This window comes from Hippoglossus hippoglossus, chromosome 12 (assembly GCF_009819705.1).
Source record: "Hippoglossus hippoglossus isolate fHipHip1 chromosome 12, fHipHip1.pri, whole genome shotgun sequence".
Classification (NCBI taxonomy): domain Eukaryota; kingdom Metazoa; phylum Chordata; class Actinopteri; order Pleuronectiformes; family Pleuronectidae; genus Hippoglossus; species Hippoglossus hippoglossus.
In genome coordinates this window covers 19,399,782-19,422,114 of record NC_047162.1, presented here as the reverse complement: position 1 = coordinate 19,422,114, position 22,333 = coordinate 19,399,782, and the positions used below count along the sequence as shown (strand labels likewise).

Genomic DNA, 22,333 nt, shown 5'->3' with positions numbered 1-22,333 from the left:
CATTTTACAGTTTAATCAATAAAGAGGAAATAAAATACATAAAAACAGAACAGGTGGGAATTTCAAATGATTTATTATTTCATAAATTAACAATCTAATACAAACACATGAAAACGAAACTATTTTAACACATGAATGATGTTTAAAAAGTTTTATTTTCTCGAGGTTGTGGCCCCCCCCAGCTCCCAAAGAACATCCACCTTCCCCCTCTCCAATTAGCCCAATTAACCCGAATCAAAGCAGCCAATCACGGCACCAATCAGCCAATCAATCAAAGCAACAGACCCGCTTCCCTCATGCATGTGTGTGCAGTTTCCCTCCCGCAGCAGCAGCTCGGTGGTGCTGGAGCTCACTGTAAGCTAGGTGGCCGCACCAACACATTTATCTCGCCCGCGCCAGACGCACATGGGATCCCGTCCTGCGTGAACCCGGGGATCTTCAGCAGCCGCAGCCGAGCGCAGGGCACCGCGAGCCCGGGCGGGAGCAGCACGCAGCGCGCACACACGGCCCCGGAGAACCGCTCCACGTTTCTGAGGTGATCCTCTCCCCCCGTGGCGGAGACGCGGCGTGTTATTTATTCAAATGCTGTGTGTGTGTGTGTCTGTGAGCGTGTGAGTGTGTGTGTGTGTGAGTGTGAGTGTGTGTGTGTGTGACAGTCACCGCCGCGGACTAACTGCGTCTTGACGCGGGGAGGTCGGACTGCCTCGGCTCGGGGTGGGGGGACAGAAACACCGAAAACACGCGCGTAAAGACTCCACTCCCGTCTTCTTCTCCCCCCCCCCCCCCCCCCCACCCACACCCCCACACCCACCTTCTTTTATTTCCTGTCAGCTTTTTTCTTTTTTCTTCTTGCGATCTGTCCCCCGCAGCCGCTCCAGGAACCCGGGACCGAGTCCTGCTCCGCGGAGGATGAGAGGAAACTAGGTTTTGCGATCGCGGCGCTGAGGTTGTTTCTCTGGATTAATTTGGCGGCGGCGGCGGAGGAGGCGCAGAGAACCGGGAGCGGAGCTGCGCGCACCGACCAGCCGAGGTCTTTCCACCTCTCCTCCCCTCTCCTCTGCCTCTGTCTCTCACTCTGTCCGCCCGTCCACCCATCCTCTTCTATCCATCTCTCTCTCCGTGTGTTTCCATGTCTCTGTAGGTCCGGGAGATTTTGCTAAAATGCATCATCAACAGCGGATGGCAGCTTTGGGAACAGACAAGGAACTGAGTGACTTACTGGATTTCAGCGCAGTAAGCGAATCCATCTCCTTCTCCCGTTTAATCCTGATATACTGACATGTAGTTCGATGCCAGTGGGCTTCACTCCACACACACACAGCCACTGTTTACATGTTTAATGGACGCACGGCACATAACCTGCACATTTATGCCTCTCACTCTTCTCAAGTATCTGCACAGAAGTTGTGTGTTTTTGTAACTTGGAGAAAACTCCGTGCATATTGTTGGTTTTGTAAATTTCCTTTCTTTGATTTATCTGTGTGTGTGTGTGGTTGTGTGTGCACAGGATTGTGATGCTGCATTAGTAATTTTGTTGTCTTATAGATGCGAAACAGCGATTTGAAAATGTTCCCACCATCCATGGTAGTATATCTCATTTTAAGTCCTTCTTTCCTTTTTAATGTGAAGCCTGATTTCTTCCTTCTGCCCTTGACAGGATTTTAGATAGAAAATGTTTTTCTTTTGCTGTGTGTGTGTGTAAATGTCTGCTGCTCCATGCTCCATGCACTGTGTGGTGCACATGCAAGAGGCTCGGGGGGTGGAATCGTGAACCTGCAGGACAGACAGACAGGCTGAGAGACAGACAGGCAGACAGACAGGCTGAGAGACAGACATGTGCCACACTCGTCTCACCCTCTTTAGATGCTGTTAAACTCACGGCTGCAGGTTTTAAACTTAGGGCTTTTCCTTTTCTCTCTCTCTCTCTCTCTCTCTCTCTCTCAGTGTGTGTTTTGAACTTGACGGACAGGAAACAGTGTCCTCGCTCTCGGCCATGTTTTCTCTCAGCCTCTCCTCCTCTGGGAGCAACTTTGGCCCGAAGAGGAGGAGAGAGGGAACACACACCATAAAAAAAAAAAAAAAATTTGAATCTGAATCAGAAACACCCCCAGAATGAAGAGAGAGAGAGAAATAAACCAGGGCATCAAGTTGTGTTGTGAAGCATGGAGACACAGTGAGGACACGTTTACACCAGAATCAGGGAGGAGGGTTTTGATGCTGTGTCAGATTTTAAAACACTAAATTTACCTTTTGATTGTTTATATTTTTTACAATAATGTTAATGCGGTAAAGAAAAGACATGAGAGCTGAGGCCTGAGTATTCACTGTAGAAATGTTAAAGGAGTTTTGAATTTAAAAAACAATATTATAATTTCACAATTTGATTCTGACACAAGATAAATACCTGTAGATGCAGTTATGGTGATTTTTCAATATGACAGCACAAATCTCATAACTCACTCTTCCATTAACATGACAATCACCGAATATAGAAATATAAAGTCTGTTATAATGAAATATTCACCAAAAGGTAAACACTAAAATATCTGTAACGTCAGAATTAAGAACCACAAACAGATAATGTACTTCTGTAGAAATATGAACACAATAAAACACGTGTGCTCAGATTAAACATTACAGTGGTTTTTCAATAGAACAGCACAGGTTGTAATCTGGATGTAATAACTACATAATAATCTCTGAGTGAATGAATGTAATATATCTCTATAGTAAGATTTAAGTTGTAAAATAAATTGCTAACTGTTCATTTAGAAGCACACACATACTTTTGAAGTCCCTGTACTGATGTTACATTAATGTTACTGTGATATTTACTTGTACTAATATCACTAAATTCATAATACACTCCCAGAAACACGTTTCAATCCCTGCACAGAATATTATGAGTCAAATATTATTAGAGAAATAGCTAAAAATAGAATAATTTAATCGTTGACTGATGTTAATTAAAAAGAACTTCAGAGACAAAATGGGCCTTTATAGAAATATGCTCATGATATAAATATACATTTATACAACACATAGAGGAAGTCTGTTTATACAGTAAACACTAAAGTAATAATATAATAGGAAATAAATAATAATCTTGAATAGATTCACAATCAATCCATCATTCAGTGACACACACATACTTTCAAGTAACCATTAATTAAGGATATGATGGGATTTAAAAAAAAAAGCTAATAAAATGTATTTGTGTGAAAGATATTTACACGTTTATGAAAACATTAATCAGCGTGAATTAAATCATATTTGTGGAGAACAGAAAATGAAACAAAGGAGGGCAGCAGCAGCCTAAACGTGTCTCGTCTCATTATAAATGCAGGTCGAGCATTAATTTATGCGATCATCTGTCTTTACACGCCCACAAGCTGAGACAGCTGAAAATGCTTCGACGGGGATATCGATAGAAAACCCGCTAATGATCACAACCGGATCTTTTGTCTCCCGAACACTTGTTTTCTGTGCGTCGCAGCTGTGACGGAGATAAAACACCGTCCACCGTCCCACGTGCACGCTCGCAGGCCCAACAGGCTGCGTTCAGGAACGACCGCAGATCCAGTGCTGGTCGCTGCTGCCTCTTCTAGCGAGGGTTTAAATTACGATCCAAAAAGAAGAAAAAGATTTTCCCCTGAACAAAACCCTAAAAGTGTTTTGTTAGCGTCTGAGCGCGTGGAAGCTGGAGTGTGTTCAGGATCAGAGGTTTCGGCTTCAAACACAGCGACACACGCAGGCCTGATATTTATCCAGAGAGGTTATCTACGGGGGTCAGATGTCTCACTTTGATAGCGTTTCTCTGTGAAGCTTTCCAGTCGCTCGCTCAGTCACACAGCAGGAATCAACATTCAGCCGCAGTCTCTGTCTTTGTATGGGCTTGATTCTTTCTCCTGTAGATGTGTAGAGCAGATGGCAACTAGTTCTGATGATTATCTCATATGTTTAAGTCAGATATGAAGTAGATGTGAAGCGCTTCGTTCCAAAATGAGCCGTCCAACATTCGGATAAAGTGACACTCGAGAGCGAAAACACATTTTTGTGAAAGGTGAGCAGGTGACTGGAGTGATTGGATCCTGTTTATTCTTCACAGACGCTGAATGAGGAATTTGATTTTTCTTTCTGCTTTTCTTCAAACGTCGCCACGGTGTTTTGGAAAATGAACCCTTCACGTCTGTGAGAGTCGTGGTTGACGGCTGGGTATCGAACCTCCGTACGTTTAGAGAACAGATCCAAACCCCGGCAGCCAGAGGGGTGGACTCAGACTAAAGCCAGACTTAAGTCACGATTATGATGATTTTAAACTTAAACATCAGAGGCTCGTGACTTAGGTTCTAATCATTTGACTTGTTGTGACTTACGTTCCTCGAATCCACCTGTTTTAAAAATTAAAACCTTTTGTTTCTACTTAAATCAACTACGAAGACAATCAGGTCAAACAAACAAACAAATAGTCTGATTAGTTTTACTTTAAAATAGGTCAAATCTGTTTCATAAGAAATAGGTCAAACAAAAACAGTAGTTTCTCTGTTGAAAAATGTAAATGTCTTTAAATTTAGGTTAAAAAAACAGAGAAATGGACTTGACTGAGACTCGACTTGACTGAGACTCGACTTGGGACTTTCCTTGTCCTGGTGTTTGACTCGATCCTTGTTGGACCTGACTTGGAATCAGACGCAGGATTTACCAGACCTGACGTTGGACTGTGGACTTGTTCGTCTTTACTTTGAACTCGATGTGGGATGTTCCTGTTTTGACTTAATCTACCTGACTTGGGACTCGACTCACTCCTAAGTGTGAACTAATTGCATTTCAATGACTCTGGACTAAATTTAGGACATTTTAGCTAAAATCAGAGACGTAAATCCAACGTGTGAAACAGTGATTCAGTCCCACCTCTGCAGCCTTTACTCAGATTTATAATTTAGTTTATTTCCTCTTTGATCAGACAGAAAAATCTTGTAAAGACAAATAACGTTTGAGAACTTTAGGTTCCCTTTTGAAATGTATATCTCAAAGCTGTTATTTAGCACCTGAGATACGCAGCTCTTTTCATTTCTTCCTCTTTACAGTTAAAATACGAGTGATTGAAAAGCAGAAACGAAGCTCTGACGAGATAAAAAACAAAGAAAACTGAGTGACCGTTAAAATTTCACAGCGAGATCGTAAAGTGTGTGAGAATCTGGCGACGCTGTTCTCTCGGCCAAATGTTGCGGCGGCGCTTTGGAACGGAGCTTCTCATGTGTAGCTGCAGTGATGTGTCTGTGGTGATGTGTCTTGCTGTCTGCGGTGTCAGTGCTCTCGGAGGTAACGTGCGCTCTGTTTGTCTTGTAGATGTTTTCCCCTCCTGTTAGCAGTGGAAAGAACGGCCCGACCTCCCTGGGGAGCGGACATTTCTCCGGCTCAAGTACGTCAGCCTTCTTCCTCTTATTTTTCTCCTCCTCCTCCTCTTTTTTCTTCTTCTTCTTCTTCTTCTTCTTTCTCAGCCTCCTCCTCCTCTTCTTCCTCTTCCACCTGCTCGCTGCTGCTTCGCTTGCTGTTTGGATTTTTTCGGGGGGGAACCATGTTCGGGACGTGCAGATGCTGTTTTGCGTTTTTTATGCTGTTTTGCTTGTGGAACACTATTTCGACTTGACTTGAAAAATTGCATTTCTTCAAAATACAAGCGGCTCATATGTTCTATGAAGATTCTGGTTGGTCCTGTATTCTCTGTACTTAAATGTTGCTGCTTTCATTTCAGTGTGTTTGGTTTATTTTGTTTTTACTGTGTGTGACGTTCACCTGCTGCATTGAAGCTCTCGTTTCCCAAGTTGGGAAGTCGTTCTGATTTCCATGTGTTCGTTTGCTTTGGAGTCGGAATGTGGAAGAAAACATAGGATCCTGTGTAAATCATAGAAAAGTCTCTATTGGCTGAGAGGGTTTTGCTCGGTGCTTGTGAGACAGAGTTTGAAAGTGACGGAAGTCAAATTTGACGAGTTCCCATTCGAAGCTGTTATCTGGAGCTGGTTTGAACCTAAATGTTTCGCAGACTCTCCGAATTGTTCGTATTTAATTTTATCAGTTGGGAACAAATTTTGCAGATAAGTACCGATCAGATACCAGTGCATTTAAAAACGTATATATACATATATTTACAGTTGTACTTACGCTACTGACCCTGTGTAAAGTGACGATTACTATCATTGTTGTGCGGCCAGGCTCAGGTTAAACCCTTTGAAAAATTATTGTATCATCTAGTTTGATAGTCAGAGCTGAAAAAACAACACAAGTAAATAAATCTACAAATACACAAAACCACTTAGAACTGAAGTTACGAAATTTCGGGACGCGTTAGCTTGCGATCGCTAGCGCTAACCCTACTGGAAACCAGTTCTTCTTTGCTGCTGTAAAACCAGTTCTTACCAGCGACTGATGTTTCTGAGCAGCGAAGCAGAAGCTACTTCCAGGAAAACCAAGTGAAACTGAAATACTGAAACATGTGGCATCAGACGGGTCCATCGATTTGCTTACTTTCTGAGTCACAGATATATTCTTCCATCTTTAACATACGCTCAGACAGGAGGAAATATATAAGTTCTCATGTTAAAGACTGTTTTCTGCAGCGAGTTGACACACACTGGATTTCTGAAGAGGTTGAATATGATGAAGTTGTTTGTTGCTGTTCTCTCCTGCTCCACGTCACAGTTAATAACACGTGGACGTCCGTGTTGTGAGGGGACTTTTCATGTTTCTGCGTTTTTAAGGAGACGCGTTTGTTTTTCAGCTTCTCGAGTTCATTCCTGAAGGAGACTTCCTGTTTTTCTGATGTGCTGCGCTCATTCTTTCCGGCCTCTGTGTGTGTGTGTGTGTGTGTGTGTGTGTGTGTGTGTGTGTGTGTGTGTGTGTGTGTGTGTGTGTGTGTGTGTGTGTGTGTGTGTGTGTGTGTGTGTGTGTGTGTGTGTGTGTGTTGTGGAGATCAGTTCACTGTGTTTTGCTGGTGTCTAACAGGCACGGTGGGTTTTTGTGGCTGTAAAATGTTTGAATGTGAAACTTCAAATGTGCAGCAGGTCGTGAAGATTCACTGTTGCTGGTTTAACATCAGAGAATCAGGAGTTTGCTGCTCAGTGTTGTTCTAAGTGTCTTATTTAATCACAGGTGCATTTTGGGACATAAACCAGAGAATCACCTCCCTCCCATTTCCTTTAAAATCCAGTTGTGCTGCACCTTTGCTGATGTGTTGTGTTGGTGAGGGCACATGCATCGTTCCCCTGGTATCACAGACCTCGTACCAGGCTTTTGTTTTTCAGTCATGTGGTCGCCTCCAGCTGCTTCACGATAGAACTGCACCAACACAGTGTTTGACCACACTTCAAGTGTATTGACTATTCAAACAACTTGGGAGCTGGATGGGAAAACGAGCCCGAGCTGTGAGACCTGATCTATAACGTGTGATTCATCCACTCGTTCACTTTTGCCTCTGTCCAGTCACTCGCTGTCAGTTCAGTGTGAATTTAAAGTTAATTCTTATACAACACTGCTTGGTCCGAATGTGTCAATCAGCCAGTGTGTCATCAGTCGTTAACCTGAATCAAAACCAAGTGTCAAAGTGACGCTGGCGGCTCGAAAGGTTTAGCGGCTCGAAAGGTTTAGCTCTGAAGTTCAAACACCTTGTTGAAAATACCTAGGATCTGTGCATGAGAACATACGTGTGCATTAATGTGCGGCACACGCTAAGCGTCCTGGTTTGGGGGTTTCTTTGACTGTACGTTTTTCTTCTTCTGGCATTTCTGTCAGTTACCAAACACATGGTTTAGCACCACCTGCTGGACTGGAGTGGGATCGACCTCGATGTGCATCTGGTGGCTAGAAACTTAAAATGTGTGTGGACGTGCAGTTTGTTGTCAAATAGCTAAATGTTGTCTAATCTTTACACAACAGGATCCGTCCATCTATATAGATTTTTTTTTTATATTAGTTGATGAAGGAGGAATTCTTCAGACACTATTTGCAATGCATATATTGTGTAAATAAATACACAAATAACAATAGAAAATACAACACAATTTGTGTGTCCCAACATGGACAAACAACAAAGAGAGGACACGATGCACAGATCTGTGTTTCACCTCTTTGTTGTCATGTGTCTCTCAGTGTTTTAATGAAATGTTGCTGTGATATCATCAGTTTGATCAGCGTGTGCATGTTGCTGCTTTCTGCTGAAAACCAACCGGGTCGTCTCTGTTACTCACGCTCTTGTAATTTGCCTCTAAACGGCGTTGGGAAGCCATTTTGTCAGTTGGCTGGAAAACAGAGAGATGCCGAGACGTCTTCTTTGTTTACCGCGTTGTTGTTGTTGTTGTTTGTGCTCGGCGGTTTCGGTGATGTTGTTCTTTGCTCCCGTGCCGTGCATACAAATGTAGAGGAAGGACGACAAATGTTACGATTGCCCGGGAAAAAAAAAAAGAAGCCTCTGCTTTTGTAGAATTTGCAGCGGCTGTTAGGCCTCGGTTTGCTGCTTCGCCGTGGATCTTCATTTTGGAATTGTTTTTTTTTTTTTTTCCTCTTTTGATGCAGGAACACACACTGGTGTCACACACACACACACACACACACACACACACTCACACACACTGACACTCATTGCTGTACACAAATCACACTGTTTTTTTATGTGCACACATTGAAACACCCTCATGTACAAGATGCAACACACACACACACACACACACACACACACACACACACACACTCTGCTCACCCCTGCTGTGGCTTTCTGCAGGCCTCGGCATTTTGATGAGCCCGGCGCTGTTTGTGAATGCAGCTAATTAGAACTCCACAGACCTACACAGCCATGAGAGCGGCGGTTTCCAAAGGCTGGTGTGAGGCCAGAGGATGGGACACGCCGACACGGAGCGGGGGCCATTTACTGCAGGTTAACAGGGTTATAACTTCACGTGCAGACCGGAGAGCGATTCAAGGAAAAAGCTGAATAAACAAGCGGAGGAGCATAACAAATGCAGATGCTCCCATTCAGCTGCACTGCACCGTATAATCCCGCAGTAAACATCCACTCGTGTTCTGTGGCAAGGTTTGAAAAATGCTGAGCAGTTGAGATGTGGTGACTTTAAAGAACCACGGGTCACAGTCGGGGCAGCGACGCTCGAGTGGCTGTGACTGAAGTGACATCTGTATGCAAATCTGTGGAGAAGTGAATGTTTCATAAACTGGTCGACGCTGCAGATTGGATGAGTGTGATGCAGCAGTGCAACATGTGAGGAAGAAGAGGAAGAAGAGGAAGAAGAGCAGCTCCTCTTCAGGTAGAAATCAGCTGGAACACAGAGGAATCTCCTAGTGCGGCTGCAGAGCATAGAGAGTTCAATGGTGAAGAAACCACAGTTAATAAAGTGGGTGTGCACAGAAAGACAAAGGGGCGGGACTTCAAACTCTGAAAACAGTGTATGTACGTCCAGCTGATTGGTTTGCATTTTCAATTTGCACATACAAAACAGCAAATAGCTGAAACACTGCAAATGAACTTGGTGGAGGGACGGAAACCTCAATCTATCAAAGTGCGATAGAAACATGAATCTTCTCCTGGAGAAAAGAGAAACGACGGTTCTTTGGAAACAGGTGGAGTTTACTAAACGTAAACAGAGAGACGAGGACTTAAAGGAGACGAGAGCCCGGATAAAAGTGTTAAAAATACCGTCAGTCGGACGAGAGGCGGTGGAATAATAACGGGTTTTAGGAAACGCTTTGTCTGATGCTTTTGAGGAAGGGGAGTGACATTTTGTTTTGAAGCCCCCGCCACGTCTCACGTAAGTCTTCGTTTTTTTTTGGCGATAAATTCACCTTAATGCACAAAAGCGCATCTAAACATAAACGCCGCACAATCCCCACGAGTCCCAGCTGACACGCTCAGCCCACGGTCATCACCAACCAGGAAGTGGATTAGGCGTTTTAATTATTGGGAGATTTCGCCGTTGCTGTTGTTTATTTCGGGATCATCCCTGGAAAGATAATGCACACTTCAAACTGTGTGTGTTTCTAATCTCCTCCTGGATGAAGCCGTACAGCGAGCGGCTTCACTCCGCCTGTCAAAGCCACAGACGCCAATGCCACTCGTCTATTTCAGGTCTTGGCTGGTTTTGGTGTTTTTCCTCTTTTTTTTTTTTTTGACATTCTTCTAACCTCTCAGATCCGCTGTTTGTCTCCCTGTCACTGGTGTTGGAAGGTGTGTGTGAGAGTGTAAAGATGTGTGTGAGATCTGAGGAGATTCTGATGTGTGTGAGCATGTGTGTGTGTAGTTGGGGGGGGGGGGGGAAATCATCCTCCCTGTTGCCGTGGAACATAAAGTTGGCAACGAAAGATGGACAAAATGTTTCCTGGAGTGACAGCAGAAAGAAACTGAAATTAAGGAAATAAGGAACGGAAGGGTTAGAAAGGAAAGAAGAAAGAGAGGGTAAGAAAGACCTGAAGATAGAAGAAGGGAAAGATGGAGAGACAGATGGAAGAGAGGAGGGAAAGAAGAAGAAAGAGCAAGAAGAGGATCAAATAAATCTGGTGTTATATTCTCATTGTCAACAACCAGTCAACCAGTAAAACCTCAGACTGAGTCTCGTGTCCAAACCCGCTGGCGTTTCATAAATCTAAAGTTACACCTTCAAAAAAAAAAAAAAGTCTCGGTAGTTTCCTCAGATTCACAGGAGGAAATGTTGCGTCTGGACTATTTTGAGCGGAGGACTAATACTCAGCAGCAGGACGGTGTGAAGGCTACGACGCTGACTCCTGAGCTACAGCAGTTTTACTCAAAGTCTTAAGATACTGATTTCTATAAACACATGTGAATATACAGAAGTCAAGTTTCTAAAATCTCAAGTTAGACCAATCACGTTTGAGATGATAATAGCGCCCCCTGCAGGATACATACTGCAGATTACGGCACCGTGGTTAAGCCACAGATGAACTGAGCTCGTCCACAATGATAAACAATGTCGACTAGTGGTTTAGTGAGTTGACCCTGAACAGTGTTTCTGTAACTAGCCCTAAAAGATCGTTAGTTGCCCCAGAGGCTAATTCATCATCAGACGAGAACTGATGAGTTTCAAGATTACGATAATTAAGATAACTTATAGAGACTCTGTACTTCTTAAACCCTTTCTCTTGTTTCTCGATTTGTTTTGTATAAAACTGCCTCTTTGCATCAACCAGCACTAAACAACAGAATAACAAAGTGAAACCTCTTGTTCGTAAAAGAGTTCCGACCCTTGTGTGTCTGAAACTCCAGAAAAGTTCATCTGTGGCAAACGTGACTAACTTTACTTGAGAAGGACTCACACCTGTGTTTCTAACATCCCACGATTCACAAAGCCCGTCTGGTCCAGATCAGCTTTCAGGGAGATCACATCAATAATCTTTATCCTGTTTTATTTTGGTCCCTCCTTCCGCCTCCTCTTCCTTTTCTTGTCAAAACCCAAAGACAAGCAGGGAAGACACACCAGCGCCGTCGCCGCTGCCAGCGAGCTTCACGCGTTAGCACAGAAATTTGGACGAGGGCAGATACAGCCCCGATGGCACGCCTGATTTTTGTTCCTCTAATTGGCATAGCTTATTAAGTCACAGTTCACAGCGGAGAAAAAAGGAGGCTGCTTTAATAATATCCCCTCTCCCGTTTGATTTGATGCACTTGTACCGAGACAGATAACGCGCTTCGCTGCGGCGAGCGACGCCCCCACCGCCACCCTCTTGTCTCTATTCAGTCAAATCTGCCTCCGTTACGCCCGTCACTCAAAACCAGCCCGGCTGATCGCTTTCAAAATAGAGACGGAGCGCAGGAGCCAGTAGCTTAATGCCTCACCCTCCCACCTTCTCTCGGCTCTGAGGCGGCTAAATTGTCTCGTTTCCCCGTCAAAGCAGAACGACTCACAAAAACATCCAACCATGCTCCTAATTGTGGTGCGGATTAGGGATTAATAGGCGTTTTTAGCTATAATGGCAAATATTATTAGCCCCATTTACTTTTCTAATGCTAATAATGACTCTGCTAATAATGGCAGTGATTTCAAGGTTAAAGTCTGTGAGAACTCGACATGGATTTGTGTGTTTTTATAATTTTTTTTTCACCCAAAGCTCAGGAGATTGACGTGCCGCTTGCTTCGGCGCGCTGACTCGCTACCGAGTCGGAGCTCCATATGTTTTCCCAGAAGACGGAGCTGGGATGAGCTGGGCCGGGGCTGCTGAGTTTAGATCAGTTTGTGAGTTGTGTTTCTTTGACTTCACTCTGGTTTTTATCTGGTGTGAGTCTGTCTGTGCTTTGTTCATGTTTAGTTTGTGCGGTTTGTGGGTCAAAGACGATGTAGAATGTTACAATTGAACCACATTTTTTTAGACGTTACTAGCTTTTGTTTCAACAGCATTTCATTGACTGCTTTATATTTCCTATGTTGTGAGGATCTACGTCAAATTGAAACACAATCTTTTATCTTGGGTCAGGTTGAATTCCATTTAAAGCCAAACTGTGGATATGCTTTGCCACAGGAAGCAAATGTTTTATTCTCCTCCTCACTGGCTCTGATTGGACGAGGTTTTCCCACCGTTACATTTACCGATGAGTGATCTTGTCCTTAGTTTGCGTCTGTAAAGATCCGATTGGTTTCTTCAAGGTGAGGTCACTTCCTGTCTAATTTTCAGTTTTTGGTTTACCCAGATACGTTACATGGGGGGATGCTGGGCTTATGACGTGTACTGCAGCCAGCCACCAGGGGGCGATCCAGACACTTGTCGTCCATCTTTATTTACAGTCTATGTTTTTAACGTGGAAAACCTGGTACCTGCTAAATATGATCACGTTTCCGCATTTATCTATAAACACCTCTTCCTCTTCTCTCCGTTTAGCCGCTGACTCTCATTCTTCAGTTATTAGTTACATTCACACGTCTCTTTTCTTTTCCCGCTCAGTCGCACAATCTGTTCATCTCCTCTCGTCCAATGAGCCGAAGGTAACTGAATACCTGCCCCCCGCCGCCACCAGCACCTCCACCTCCACCACCACCACACCACCACCGCCTGCGGCGAACACGGTTTACTTCCTCTTCGGTATCTTTTGGTGAAACCTCGCGGCTCGGGGGCCCCCCCTCGTCGCCGCTGAACAGCTCCTCTCCTCGCTCCGCGGTCCGCGTGTGACGTCGGCGAGGTGTCGTGTGTTTCGGCACACCTGTTCGCTTGTACCGGCGGCAGTGGCGGCACAATCGCAGTCACCGAGCCTAATTACCCAATCCTTAAAAAATAAAGAGACAGAAAACGTCAACCAGCCTGCCTGGCAATTACAGCAGCGCTCAACACCTCTCAGCTACAAACACCACTCCAATTAGAAGCAGCCAACTTATTCTGGGAGGCGGCGGCGGAGTGTGTGTGTGTGTGTGTGTGTGTGTGTGTGTGTGTGTGTGTGTGTGTGTGTGTGTGTGTGTGTGTGTGTGTGTGTGTGTGTGTGTGTGTTTATGCTTGTATGTGTAAGTGTGTGACAAGCAAAATTGTTTTGGGAGTTTAACGTTGAAACTTGTGTGTCTTGTTTGTGTGTGTGTGTTTGTGTTTGTGTGTGTGTGTGTGTGTGAGTGGCTAACCTGAAGGCTGAAGAGGTGTGTTATGGAAAAATGGCGGCTGTTAATTGAGAAGTTCAAGGTTTGGGAATCAAATGTGACAAAGTCGGAGCAGCTGATTCCACCTTTATCTTCCTCTGCGTCCTCACTCTGCTCCTCTTCATCACTATCGTCCATTTCTTCACCCTCTCACCTCCTAACTAATCTTCCTCTGGATCCTCTTTCTCTCTTCGTTTGCTTCATTGTTCATTTTTAGTCCTTCTATCTTTCTTATCCTGTCCTGCCGTCCTCCTCTTTGTCCTCCCTTTCAACAGCTTCATCCCTTCTTCCTCAGCTTCCTCTTCATCACTCTCCCTTCTTTCCTCTTCAATCTGTGTATTTTTCTTTTCCCTTGTTCCTTCCTCCTTTCTCATTCTTATCCATCTTTATTCTGTCCACTATCTCTTCTTCTTCTCCCCCACTCGTTCTCTCCCTCTCTCACTCTTCATCCCCTGTTACCTTCTTCCTCATCCTCTTCACTTTTTGTTCTTCACACAGTCTTCGAACTGTTGCCATTGAGTTTTTCCTTTAGACTCAGACTCCTGTTGTTGATTCTTTCGATGCGAAACATCCTGTTTCTCCTCCGTCACTTGTTTGTTGTTATTTGCTTCCACATTGTTTTTCCTTCTTCCGACCTTCAACATTAAACCATTGCTTCCTGCTCTTATGTCACGTTTCCTCTTCCACTTCCTTCTATTTGCCTTCGACACAAAACACAGTGTCCTAAATCTGACCTCAAGGCTGATCACGTTCCTCAGTGAGAAGCATGTTGAGATGTCGTCCTTTTTCTTTTTATGAATGAAATCCACATCCACACGACTTACTCTTTCCACCTGATGACATCTCTGTGTAGATTAATTTACCCTGAAAACAATATGCATCAGGTTCCAAGGGTTAATTATTCAGCTTCATCCGAGAGAGGGATCTGGTCAAAAAGAGAGAGAAGCAACGGAGAGAGGATATGAGGAAGGTGCAGAGGAAACCACTGAAAAAGATGTTTATAAAACGAATAGACTTTATAAGTTATAATCATTATATGTGTTGGAATGATTTTGTCATGGCAAGTCTCTCTCATCCTCATCTTATGCACGTCCATCCTCCTTTTCCTCCTTTTCCTCCTTTTTCCTTCCGCCCTTCCAAACCCTTCATCTCAAACTAGGTGAAACGTCTACACACACACACACACACACACACACACACACACACGTATATTTGCTTCGTAGAGTGTCTATACGATGAGAATCCGTGTGTCGAGGTGTTTCGTGAACGAACGTGATGTGAGCTGACTTGTCGGAGACACACTGAACCTTCACACTGCAGAGATCAGCAGGTTAAACCATCTGCTTCGGAGCGGGGGGAGGGACAGAGCGGGGGAGCGGCGCAATGGTTCGTCCCAGCTTTTGTTTTATTCTAAGTCTTTGGCAGCGCTGGCACCGGAGTGGCACTGCCAAGTCCCTGTGTGTGTGTGTGTGTGTGTGTGTGTGTGTGTGTCTGTGTGTGTGTGTGTGTGGAGTAGATATATTTTCCAACCCCCCCTTCTCCACACACACACTCATGCACATTCTCACACACACACACACACATGCACAAACACACAAAAAACTGTAAATTGTCTGGAACACCCCTAGTGCCATCTGGTCCTGTGACAGGCCAGACAGTGTGTGTTTGTGTGCGTGTGTGTGTGTGTGTACTTGCACTTGCACTTGTATTTGTACTTATATATTTGTGAGGACCACAGACCTTACGGAGTGAGGACATCTTTGCTTGTCCTCACTTTTTAAAGGTTTGATTGAGGGTGAAGACGATTCAGGACAGAATTAGGTTCAGGCATTTAGTTGTGATGGTTCATGTTCGATAAGAAGCTGAATGGCAAGTGCATTATACCGATGAGTGTCTTTACTAAGATAGAAGTACATGGATGGATGGATGTGTGTGTGTGTGTGTGTGTGTGTGTGTGCAGTAAGTGTGTGTGTGTGTGTCTGCACGGAGAGAGAGAGAGAGAGAGAGAGAGAGAGAGAGAGAGAGAGAGAGAGAGAGAGAGCATGCGCTGTGTCGATGTGTGTGGCATTACTGTGTTTTTGTTCATGTAAAATAAAAAAAACTACATTTTCCGAAACTCCCTCCCTCTCACACACTCACACAGACACACACACAGACACACACAGACACACAGACACTCACACACACAGACACACACACACAGACACACACACAGACACTCACACACACAGACACACTCTCCAGTATCAGCAGTGAATTTATGCCACCGTCTCTGGCTGTGTTTGTGTTCATTTGGATGCTCTTCCCTGACGTTTAATTGGTGTTTTGGTCCAGTGTGAAACTGGGTTATTTCACAGTCCCAGTGTTTAGTCTTGTTTTAGACGTTTTTCTAATGGAGTTCTGTCGGACTGCAGGGGGGGGGGGGCGAGTTATGGAGACAGAGAGACGCAGAGTCCTGCCCGAGTGCCCTTGAGGAAAACAGAGATCGTGGACGAGCGTCTAGTGACACATTCCTGTCACAGATCCTGACCTTCGACCTCGGATGTTGTGATTCTCTGCCCTGATTGGTTGCTTTGTTTTGATTGACTCAATTTTTAAGTTTTATTTATCATCACATATTTCTTGTCATACTCTTATTTATGCTTTTATTGTCTCCATCTCTAGATTTTACTCACACTGGCACATTCACAGTAAATTCTGTTAGGTTCAGTGCTTTGCTAAAAGGCTCCTCAGCAGCCGTTGATAACGAGAGGAAAAGACAGAGGGAAAGACTGGTGTGCAGATTTGAACCGACAACCCTCCATCGACGGTGTTAAAGCTTTGCTCAGTGCACCTGAACCTGTATTATGTTAGCGCCTGGCTTACGGGGGAATTGAACTCGTAACCCTGACAGTGTGTTCAGGCCTTGCTCATTGGACCTGAGCTGCAAACTGGGATCGCTTCATTGATAAAATGGTGGCAATTGAACAAGCAGTGAATATGTAATAGAAGTAAAGTGTGTGTGTGTGTGTGTGTGTGTGTGTGTGTGTGTGTGTGTGTGTGTGTGTGTGTGTGTGTGTGTGTGTGTGTGTGTGTGTGTGTGTGTGTGTGTGTGTGTGTGTGTGTGTGTGTGTGTGTGTGCGTGCGTGCTAGAGACACATGCGGGTTGACCTGAGGAGACCAGACCACAGCTTCCTCATTGGTCAAAGAACATCTGGCTGTGTGTGTCTGTGTGTGTGTGTGTGTGTCCGTGTGTGTGTGTGTGTGAGATACCACATTGATCTCCCCTCTCACATTCCACACTGTCAGGACTGTGAATAGCAAGAACTCCTCACTCCAAACATTTCTCTCTCTCTCTCTCTCTCTCTCTCTCCCTTACTTTTTCCTCTTTTCATTTCTTCTCTCTTCCATCTGTCCTTTCTCTCTCTTCTTTCTCTCCTTTCTTTCCTTCTGTCTCTTCCCACTCATTCTCAAATCAAACCTAATTACGACCCGACTTGTATTTACTCTACAAACTTGACTCTGACTCTTTGTGACGACCCAGAAAAAAACGACCTGTTCTCGTCCTGAGTGACTCGACAGATGACTTGGCTTCGTCTCCTAAAACCCGTGTTTCTATGCAACTGAACTGAAACAACAAATAGGTTTTTGTTCTTGAAATTCAATTAATACTGAACGTGTTCAATAAAATCTTCACGGATAATATACAAATATCTGATCCTATAGAATATCCACTTGGAGACAGTGTAGCTTTATTACAGGTGGATTATTTTCACCGTGTCTGTTTGTGAGCTTCTTTATTTAATTTTGTCCAGGATTCTTTGTTTACCACTTTCCTTTACTTTGCAAACAAACTTTCTCCTCAGTTTCATAAGAAATAACTTGGATCTTAATGTAAAGAATTGAAAGTTGGTGTTGAGATGTGAGTTTGGACGTTTTGAGGCAGATTATCAGACACTTCCTGTTCTTGTTATGTTGTTTGGCCTCGATGAGGCGACTGTAGGTGCTTTACTGGGATTTAAGTGATTTATGGTTTTGTCTAGCCGCTCAATTTGGTCAAGATTAGATAAGGATGTCTGGTGCAACTGGGAAAAATTCATTAATCATCTTGAATTAAATCAAATCCGTGATCTTTCCTGAACCTTAACCAAAGAGTTTTTGTTGCCTGAACCAAACACACACGACTCTGGACGGGAACTTTGGTTCCGGTTCAGAGTCGGATGCTTCTTAGATCCTCCATCGCTCCTGATGCCTCTGCAGCTTATTGCTTCATTCACTCAGAATGAATGTTGCATCTGAACATTATCCAACCAGCGAATGCGTCTCCTCAAAATCAAATCACCATACTGGAGTTTAGTTGTATGGAAATATAACTTCTAGAAAGACGTGTGTGGCGGCTCCGCTCCACTGAGTCGTCCGTGCACCGTCGTGGAATGTTAAACCAAACAAGTTGAGAGTATCTGTTGTGTATTAGAGGTTGTTTGTCTTATTTGACAGCTTTGTGTTTGCAATAACTTGAGGCTGAAACCGTCGCTTCCACACAGTGTTTCTAGCCCGTGGTTAAGAGGATGTTAAAAGGGACATTTGTTGGTGTTTTGTTTTTTTCTTCCCCCCCCTCCACTTTCCTCTTTTCTCTCATTTTCCGGCCTGCTGCCTGTTGGATGGCCATCCTTTGACAGCTTGAAGCCATTTGAAGGACCAATTATCCAATAAATGCGGCTTTATGAAGTTGTTTCCCTGCTGCTGTGTTCTTGGAAGGCAGGGGTATATATCAAGAAGATTTACAACACCCGAGCTTTAAAAGAAAGTACCACCATTTGGGAGGACGTGACACCTCCTTCTGCAAAGCGAAACATAAGCACATTTGCGTTATTGTGCTTTTATATCTCTGGTGATGATCCAAAACCAAATGTAGGCGACTGTTCTCAAACGGAAACTAAAGATTTAATCCAGAAAATAGAAGGCAGACACCACGCTGTCAAAGTATACGGACACCCCGATACTCCAGACATATGTGGTATCTGAACAAGCGTCTCTGTGACCAGGGGCATTAATCTGCTGCTGCTCCTCTGGAAGGACTCAAAGAAACAAATGTCTGAATCTGGCTGAGGGGATTTGCTCCTGAAGCAGATGTCGGGGGATACGATCAGGCTCACAGTTGGAGCTTCGGTTGATCCTGAAGGTTTTAGGATGTGGTTAATTTAGACCCACTGGTTTGTGAGCTGCTGTTTCGAAGCCTCCAGTTTGATATCTTGTTCAGCGCCATCTTGTTGTTTTGAAACCAGAAGATGCCATATTTGGAGGAGCGAGGGGGTGGAGCCACCTGGTACTAGCTGTCAAACGGTATCCACGCTTACTTTTTTTCTCTGACAACCACTGGAGTCGTCCTCTGCTGGTCATTAGGGAGAATACAGCTTTTAGACACTTCCGCATCGGTTTCATTCTCCAAACCTGGAGTCTACGGCCATGTTTATATGGCCGTAAACTTTCCACGAGATGTTCCCTCATCGTTAGACGCCATTGTCTGAAAAATCATTTCATTCTGAAGCGGGAGCAAGTTTCTTTCCTCTCGCAAACAAAAAGCAGCGAACCCGTTTGAGGTCTTCATCGGTATTCAGCGCATCAGAAGCAAACACTGTGTTGTCCACATCACTGCTGCTGCTTTACCTGTGAGCTTTGCTTGTTTACTCGTGTTTCTCTATTTGAATACTGCAGCACATCTCTTCAAGAGCACCAGCTGCTTATGGAGCGCATCGTACAGACTTGGCCTTTGAGCTCACCACGATATTCCCTCCCAGAAGAAGAGCTGATTAAATAAGCTTATTAACTGTAGAAGAAGGATGTACATGCGGTATGAGGGCTAAAGGGGAAGTTGTTGTTTCTTTTTGTTGTTCCACTGGTGTAGCTCTGTCAGACCGACGGCTCTGGGTGCGGCCAGAGGTTTTAAATACTTCAGCTCGGACTGAGGAAGCAAAACTAATTGCTTCAGTGACTCTGAGAGGGGAGGCAAGGCGTGACCCGGGGTTTGTCACTTCAGCACGTGTGTGTGCGTGTGTGTGTGTGTGTGTGTTGGAAAATACCCCCCCCCCCCCCGATTATACTCGTGTGAGTGTTTGATCAGTGAAATGTGATGGAGACCCCCTCGTTGACCCTAAATGAATCACCCCTGGTTAAAGGCATCTTCTGTGTTTCGGGGGCAGGAATCTGGAACAAATATCAGTAAATCATCACGACGAGGCTCGGCCGCACTTTCAGGAAAAGCCGGCGCTCCCCTCCCTGTTTCCTCAATAAACCGTTTCCTTCTCGGAACGAGTGTCGGGCTGCGAGAGCCTTTGCCTTGTCTGGTGAAAAGCAGGAGTTTCAGACATAAATTTAAATGCAACCTCTGTTTGAACTCGGGGAAAGACGCACTGAGGATCAAAAGCATTTGCTGCTGCTTGTAACGTACAGGAGCATGAAACCCCCCCCCCCCCTATTGATGTTGTGATTTTAGCAGGAATAAAGTGGAGCAGACTTTTATTGTCCGTGGATTTGAGGTGTTTGTTGCTGATTGGTGCAGCGACTGTACACAACATCTCAAAAGTCTCAAAGCTGGATTATCAGGCTCTAAATCTGCTGTCAATAAAACACAGCTGGCTGCGAGTCTGATAAACAACCAGCGTGTGAGCTAACGAGGCTTCTCACGTCCTGACTCACCGCGCTGGGCAGTTACTGGTCATCTTTGTTACACCGCTGGCACCAAACTCTACTGTGCACTGCTGCAGCTCCTCTGTTCAGCCTCTGTCTCAAACACTTGGATGACGCTCGTCCTCTACCTGCGTTGTTGTCGTCCGTTGTGATGTCACTTTTACTCTGGAAGCAGGTGTATTGGCTTTTTAACTTTTACATTCACGAAAAAAAGATTAAGATTCATTTAACAAGATGGCTGCTGCTTCACACACATACCTTTAGACACACACTGACACACACACACGTTTGTACATCCTTCTTAGTGAAGACACACCCTCACCTTAACCTAATTCTAACCCTCAGACCAGGTCTTAACCCTGAAACAGCTCATTGAAAAAGCGAGGACCGGCCAAAATGTCTTCACTCTGCAGGTTGTAGGCTCCAAATGATCCCCACAAAGAATCTGTACAAGAACACACACACACACACACAGACACACACACACACACACATTTCAAGCACCAGGGCTACAAATTAGAAAGAGCTGAGTAAATGTGCAGCAGGGCTGGGGGGGGGGGGGGGGAAGAGAGGGTCTGCTGCTGCGTGAGCGTGGGCCGTGTTCAGGACGGAGAACAGTCACTACTTGTTTTATTGCCTCATGATGAACACCTGCAACGACTGAGGAGGCTGAGGGCAGACAAAAGGCAGAGAGAGGGGGGGGGGGGGGAGAGAGAGAGAGAGAGAGAGAGAGAGGGGGGGGGGAGAGAGAGAGAGAGATTGAGATACTGTGTGTGTGAGTCTCAGGTTACATTCTTACAGAAAAGCTTCCAAATGAGTCGACCCCTGCACATGCAGCTCACATGCTGTGACACACACACACACACACACACACACACACACACACACACACACACACACACACACACACACACACACACATGTCTACATGTAGTAGCTTGGAAAACCTATTTGTTCAGGCTCTAGTCTTTGTAAACACGGCAGAAGATATGTGGACAACTTGTCTTACTCTAATGCAGAGACAGTTTGCTCCTCTGCTTCGAATCAGAGAACCAGGAAAGGCCCCTGACTGAGGAGATGAAGTCTGAAGGACGCAGCAACACAACTGAGACATTATCAGGCAGGAACTCCAGGAAATGTCCCGGGAACTCGGTCCAGACATTTTCTGGTGTTTGTCCTGTGAAGCAGCAGCAGCAGGTTGTTGGTTCCCGACTCGTTCAAATAGGAACATGTGGGGAACATCCAGACGTCTTCGTCCTGAGATATTTGTGTTGTTCCAGTTTCACGTCCGTCACGTGTTAGAAACCTCATCGACACGTCCACTCGCTCACTGGGAAGCTTCCACACATTGTCCTGCCTCATTCTCACATGGACTCACTCTGAAACTTTCCAGAAAATTGCAACCGACCAAACAACTGACTCAGACATTTGCGTTCTCACATTCTCTCTCTGGAAAGTTCAGGAAACTGTGCAGGTCTGAAAGCGGCTGAAGAAAGAGGCGGCTGCATCGGTGGCACCTTTTTAAATTAACTTATTTTATCAGTAATTGTAGAAATGCTGAATATCTTTGCTGACAATCGGTCGACTTCTGGAAGATGGTGTATTTTACATTCATGCATTCCTGTGTGTGTGTGTGTGTGTGTGTGTGTGTGTGTGTGTGTGTGTGTGTGTGTGTGTGTGTGTGTGTGTGTGTGTGTGTGTGTGTGTGTGTGTGTGTGTGATGCAGCTGCAGCCCTGAGCCTCATGCGAGGCTGTGAACTGTGACGCAGTTACAGTTTCAGACTGACGTCTGATTTCTGAAGAACAGTTCATATTGACAACAGAACATTTTCTCAGAAACCAGGTTGAGCTCGGAAACATTTTTTATTTTTCAACTCAGTTGTTTTTTTGTCATTAAAATCTCCTCAAACCAAATATCAGAAATAAGAGCTTCACTGCTTCCATTCTGATTCTCTTAGTGTGTGTGTGTGTGTGTGTGAGAGCTAAATGAATGCAGCTTTTGTTCAGCATGGTCGTTTGTATTTTCTGTGTGTGTGCAC

General features: G+C 44.7%; 1 protein-coding gene across 4 annotated transcripts in view; it reads left to right on the top strand.

The window, feature by feature from the left end:
• The first annotated feature begins 236 nt into the window (after positions 1–236).
• LOC117771313 (transcription factor 4-like) overlaps positions 237–22,333 on the top strand; it is a 157,613-nt gene continuing 135,516 nt past the window's right edge. Inside the window, exons 1-5 of one of the 4 annotated variants that reach the window (XM_034601525.1) lie at positions 237–535; positions 870–1,030; positions 1,142–1,233; positions 1,546–1,584; positions 5,350–5,422. In XM_034601525.1, the coding sequence (XP_034457416.1) occupies positions 1,162–1,233; positions 1,546–1,584; positions 5,350–5,422 (184 nt within the window). In that variant the 5' untranslated portion in view covers positions 237–535; positions 870–1,030; positions 1,142–1,161. Of the gene's footprint in view, positions 536–869; positions 1,234–1,545; positions 1,585–5,349; positions 5,423–22,333 lie in introns of those variants that run through there. The other 3 variants (XM_034601526.1, XM_034601528.1, XM_034601531.1) reach the window with 3 other exon arrangements.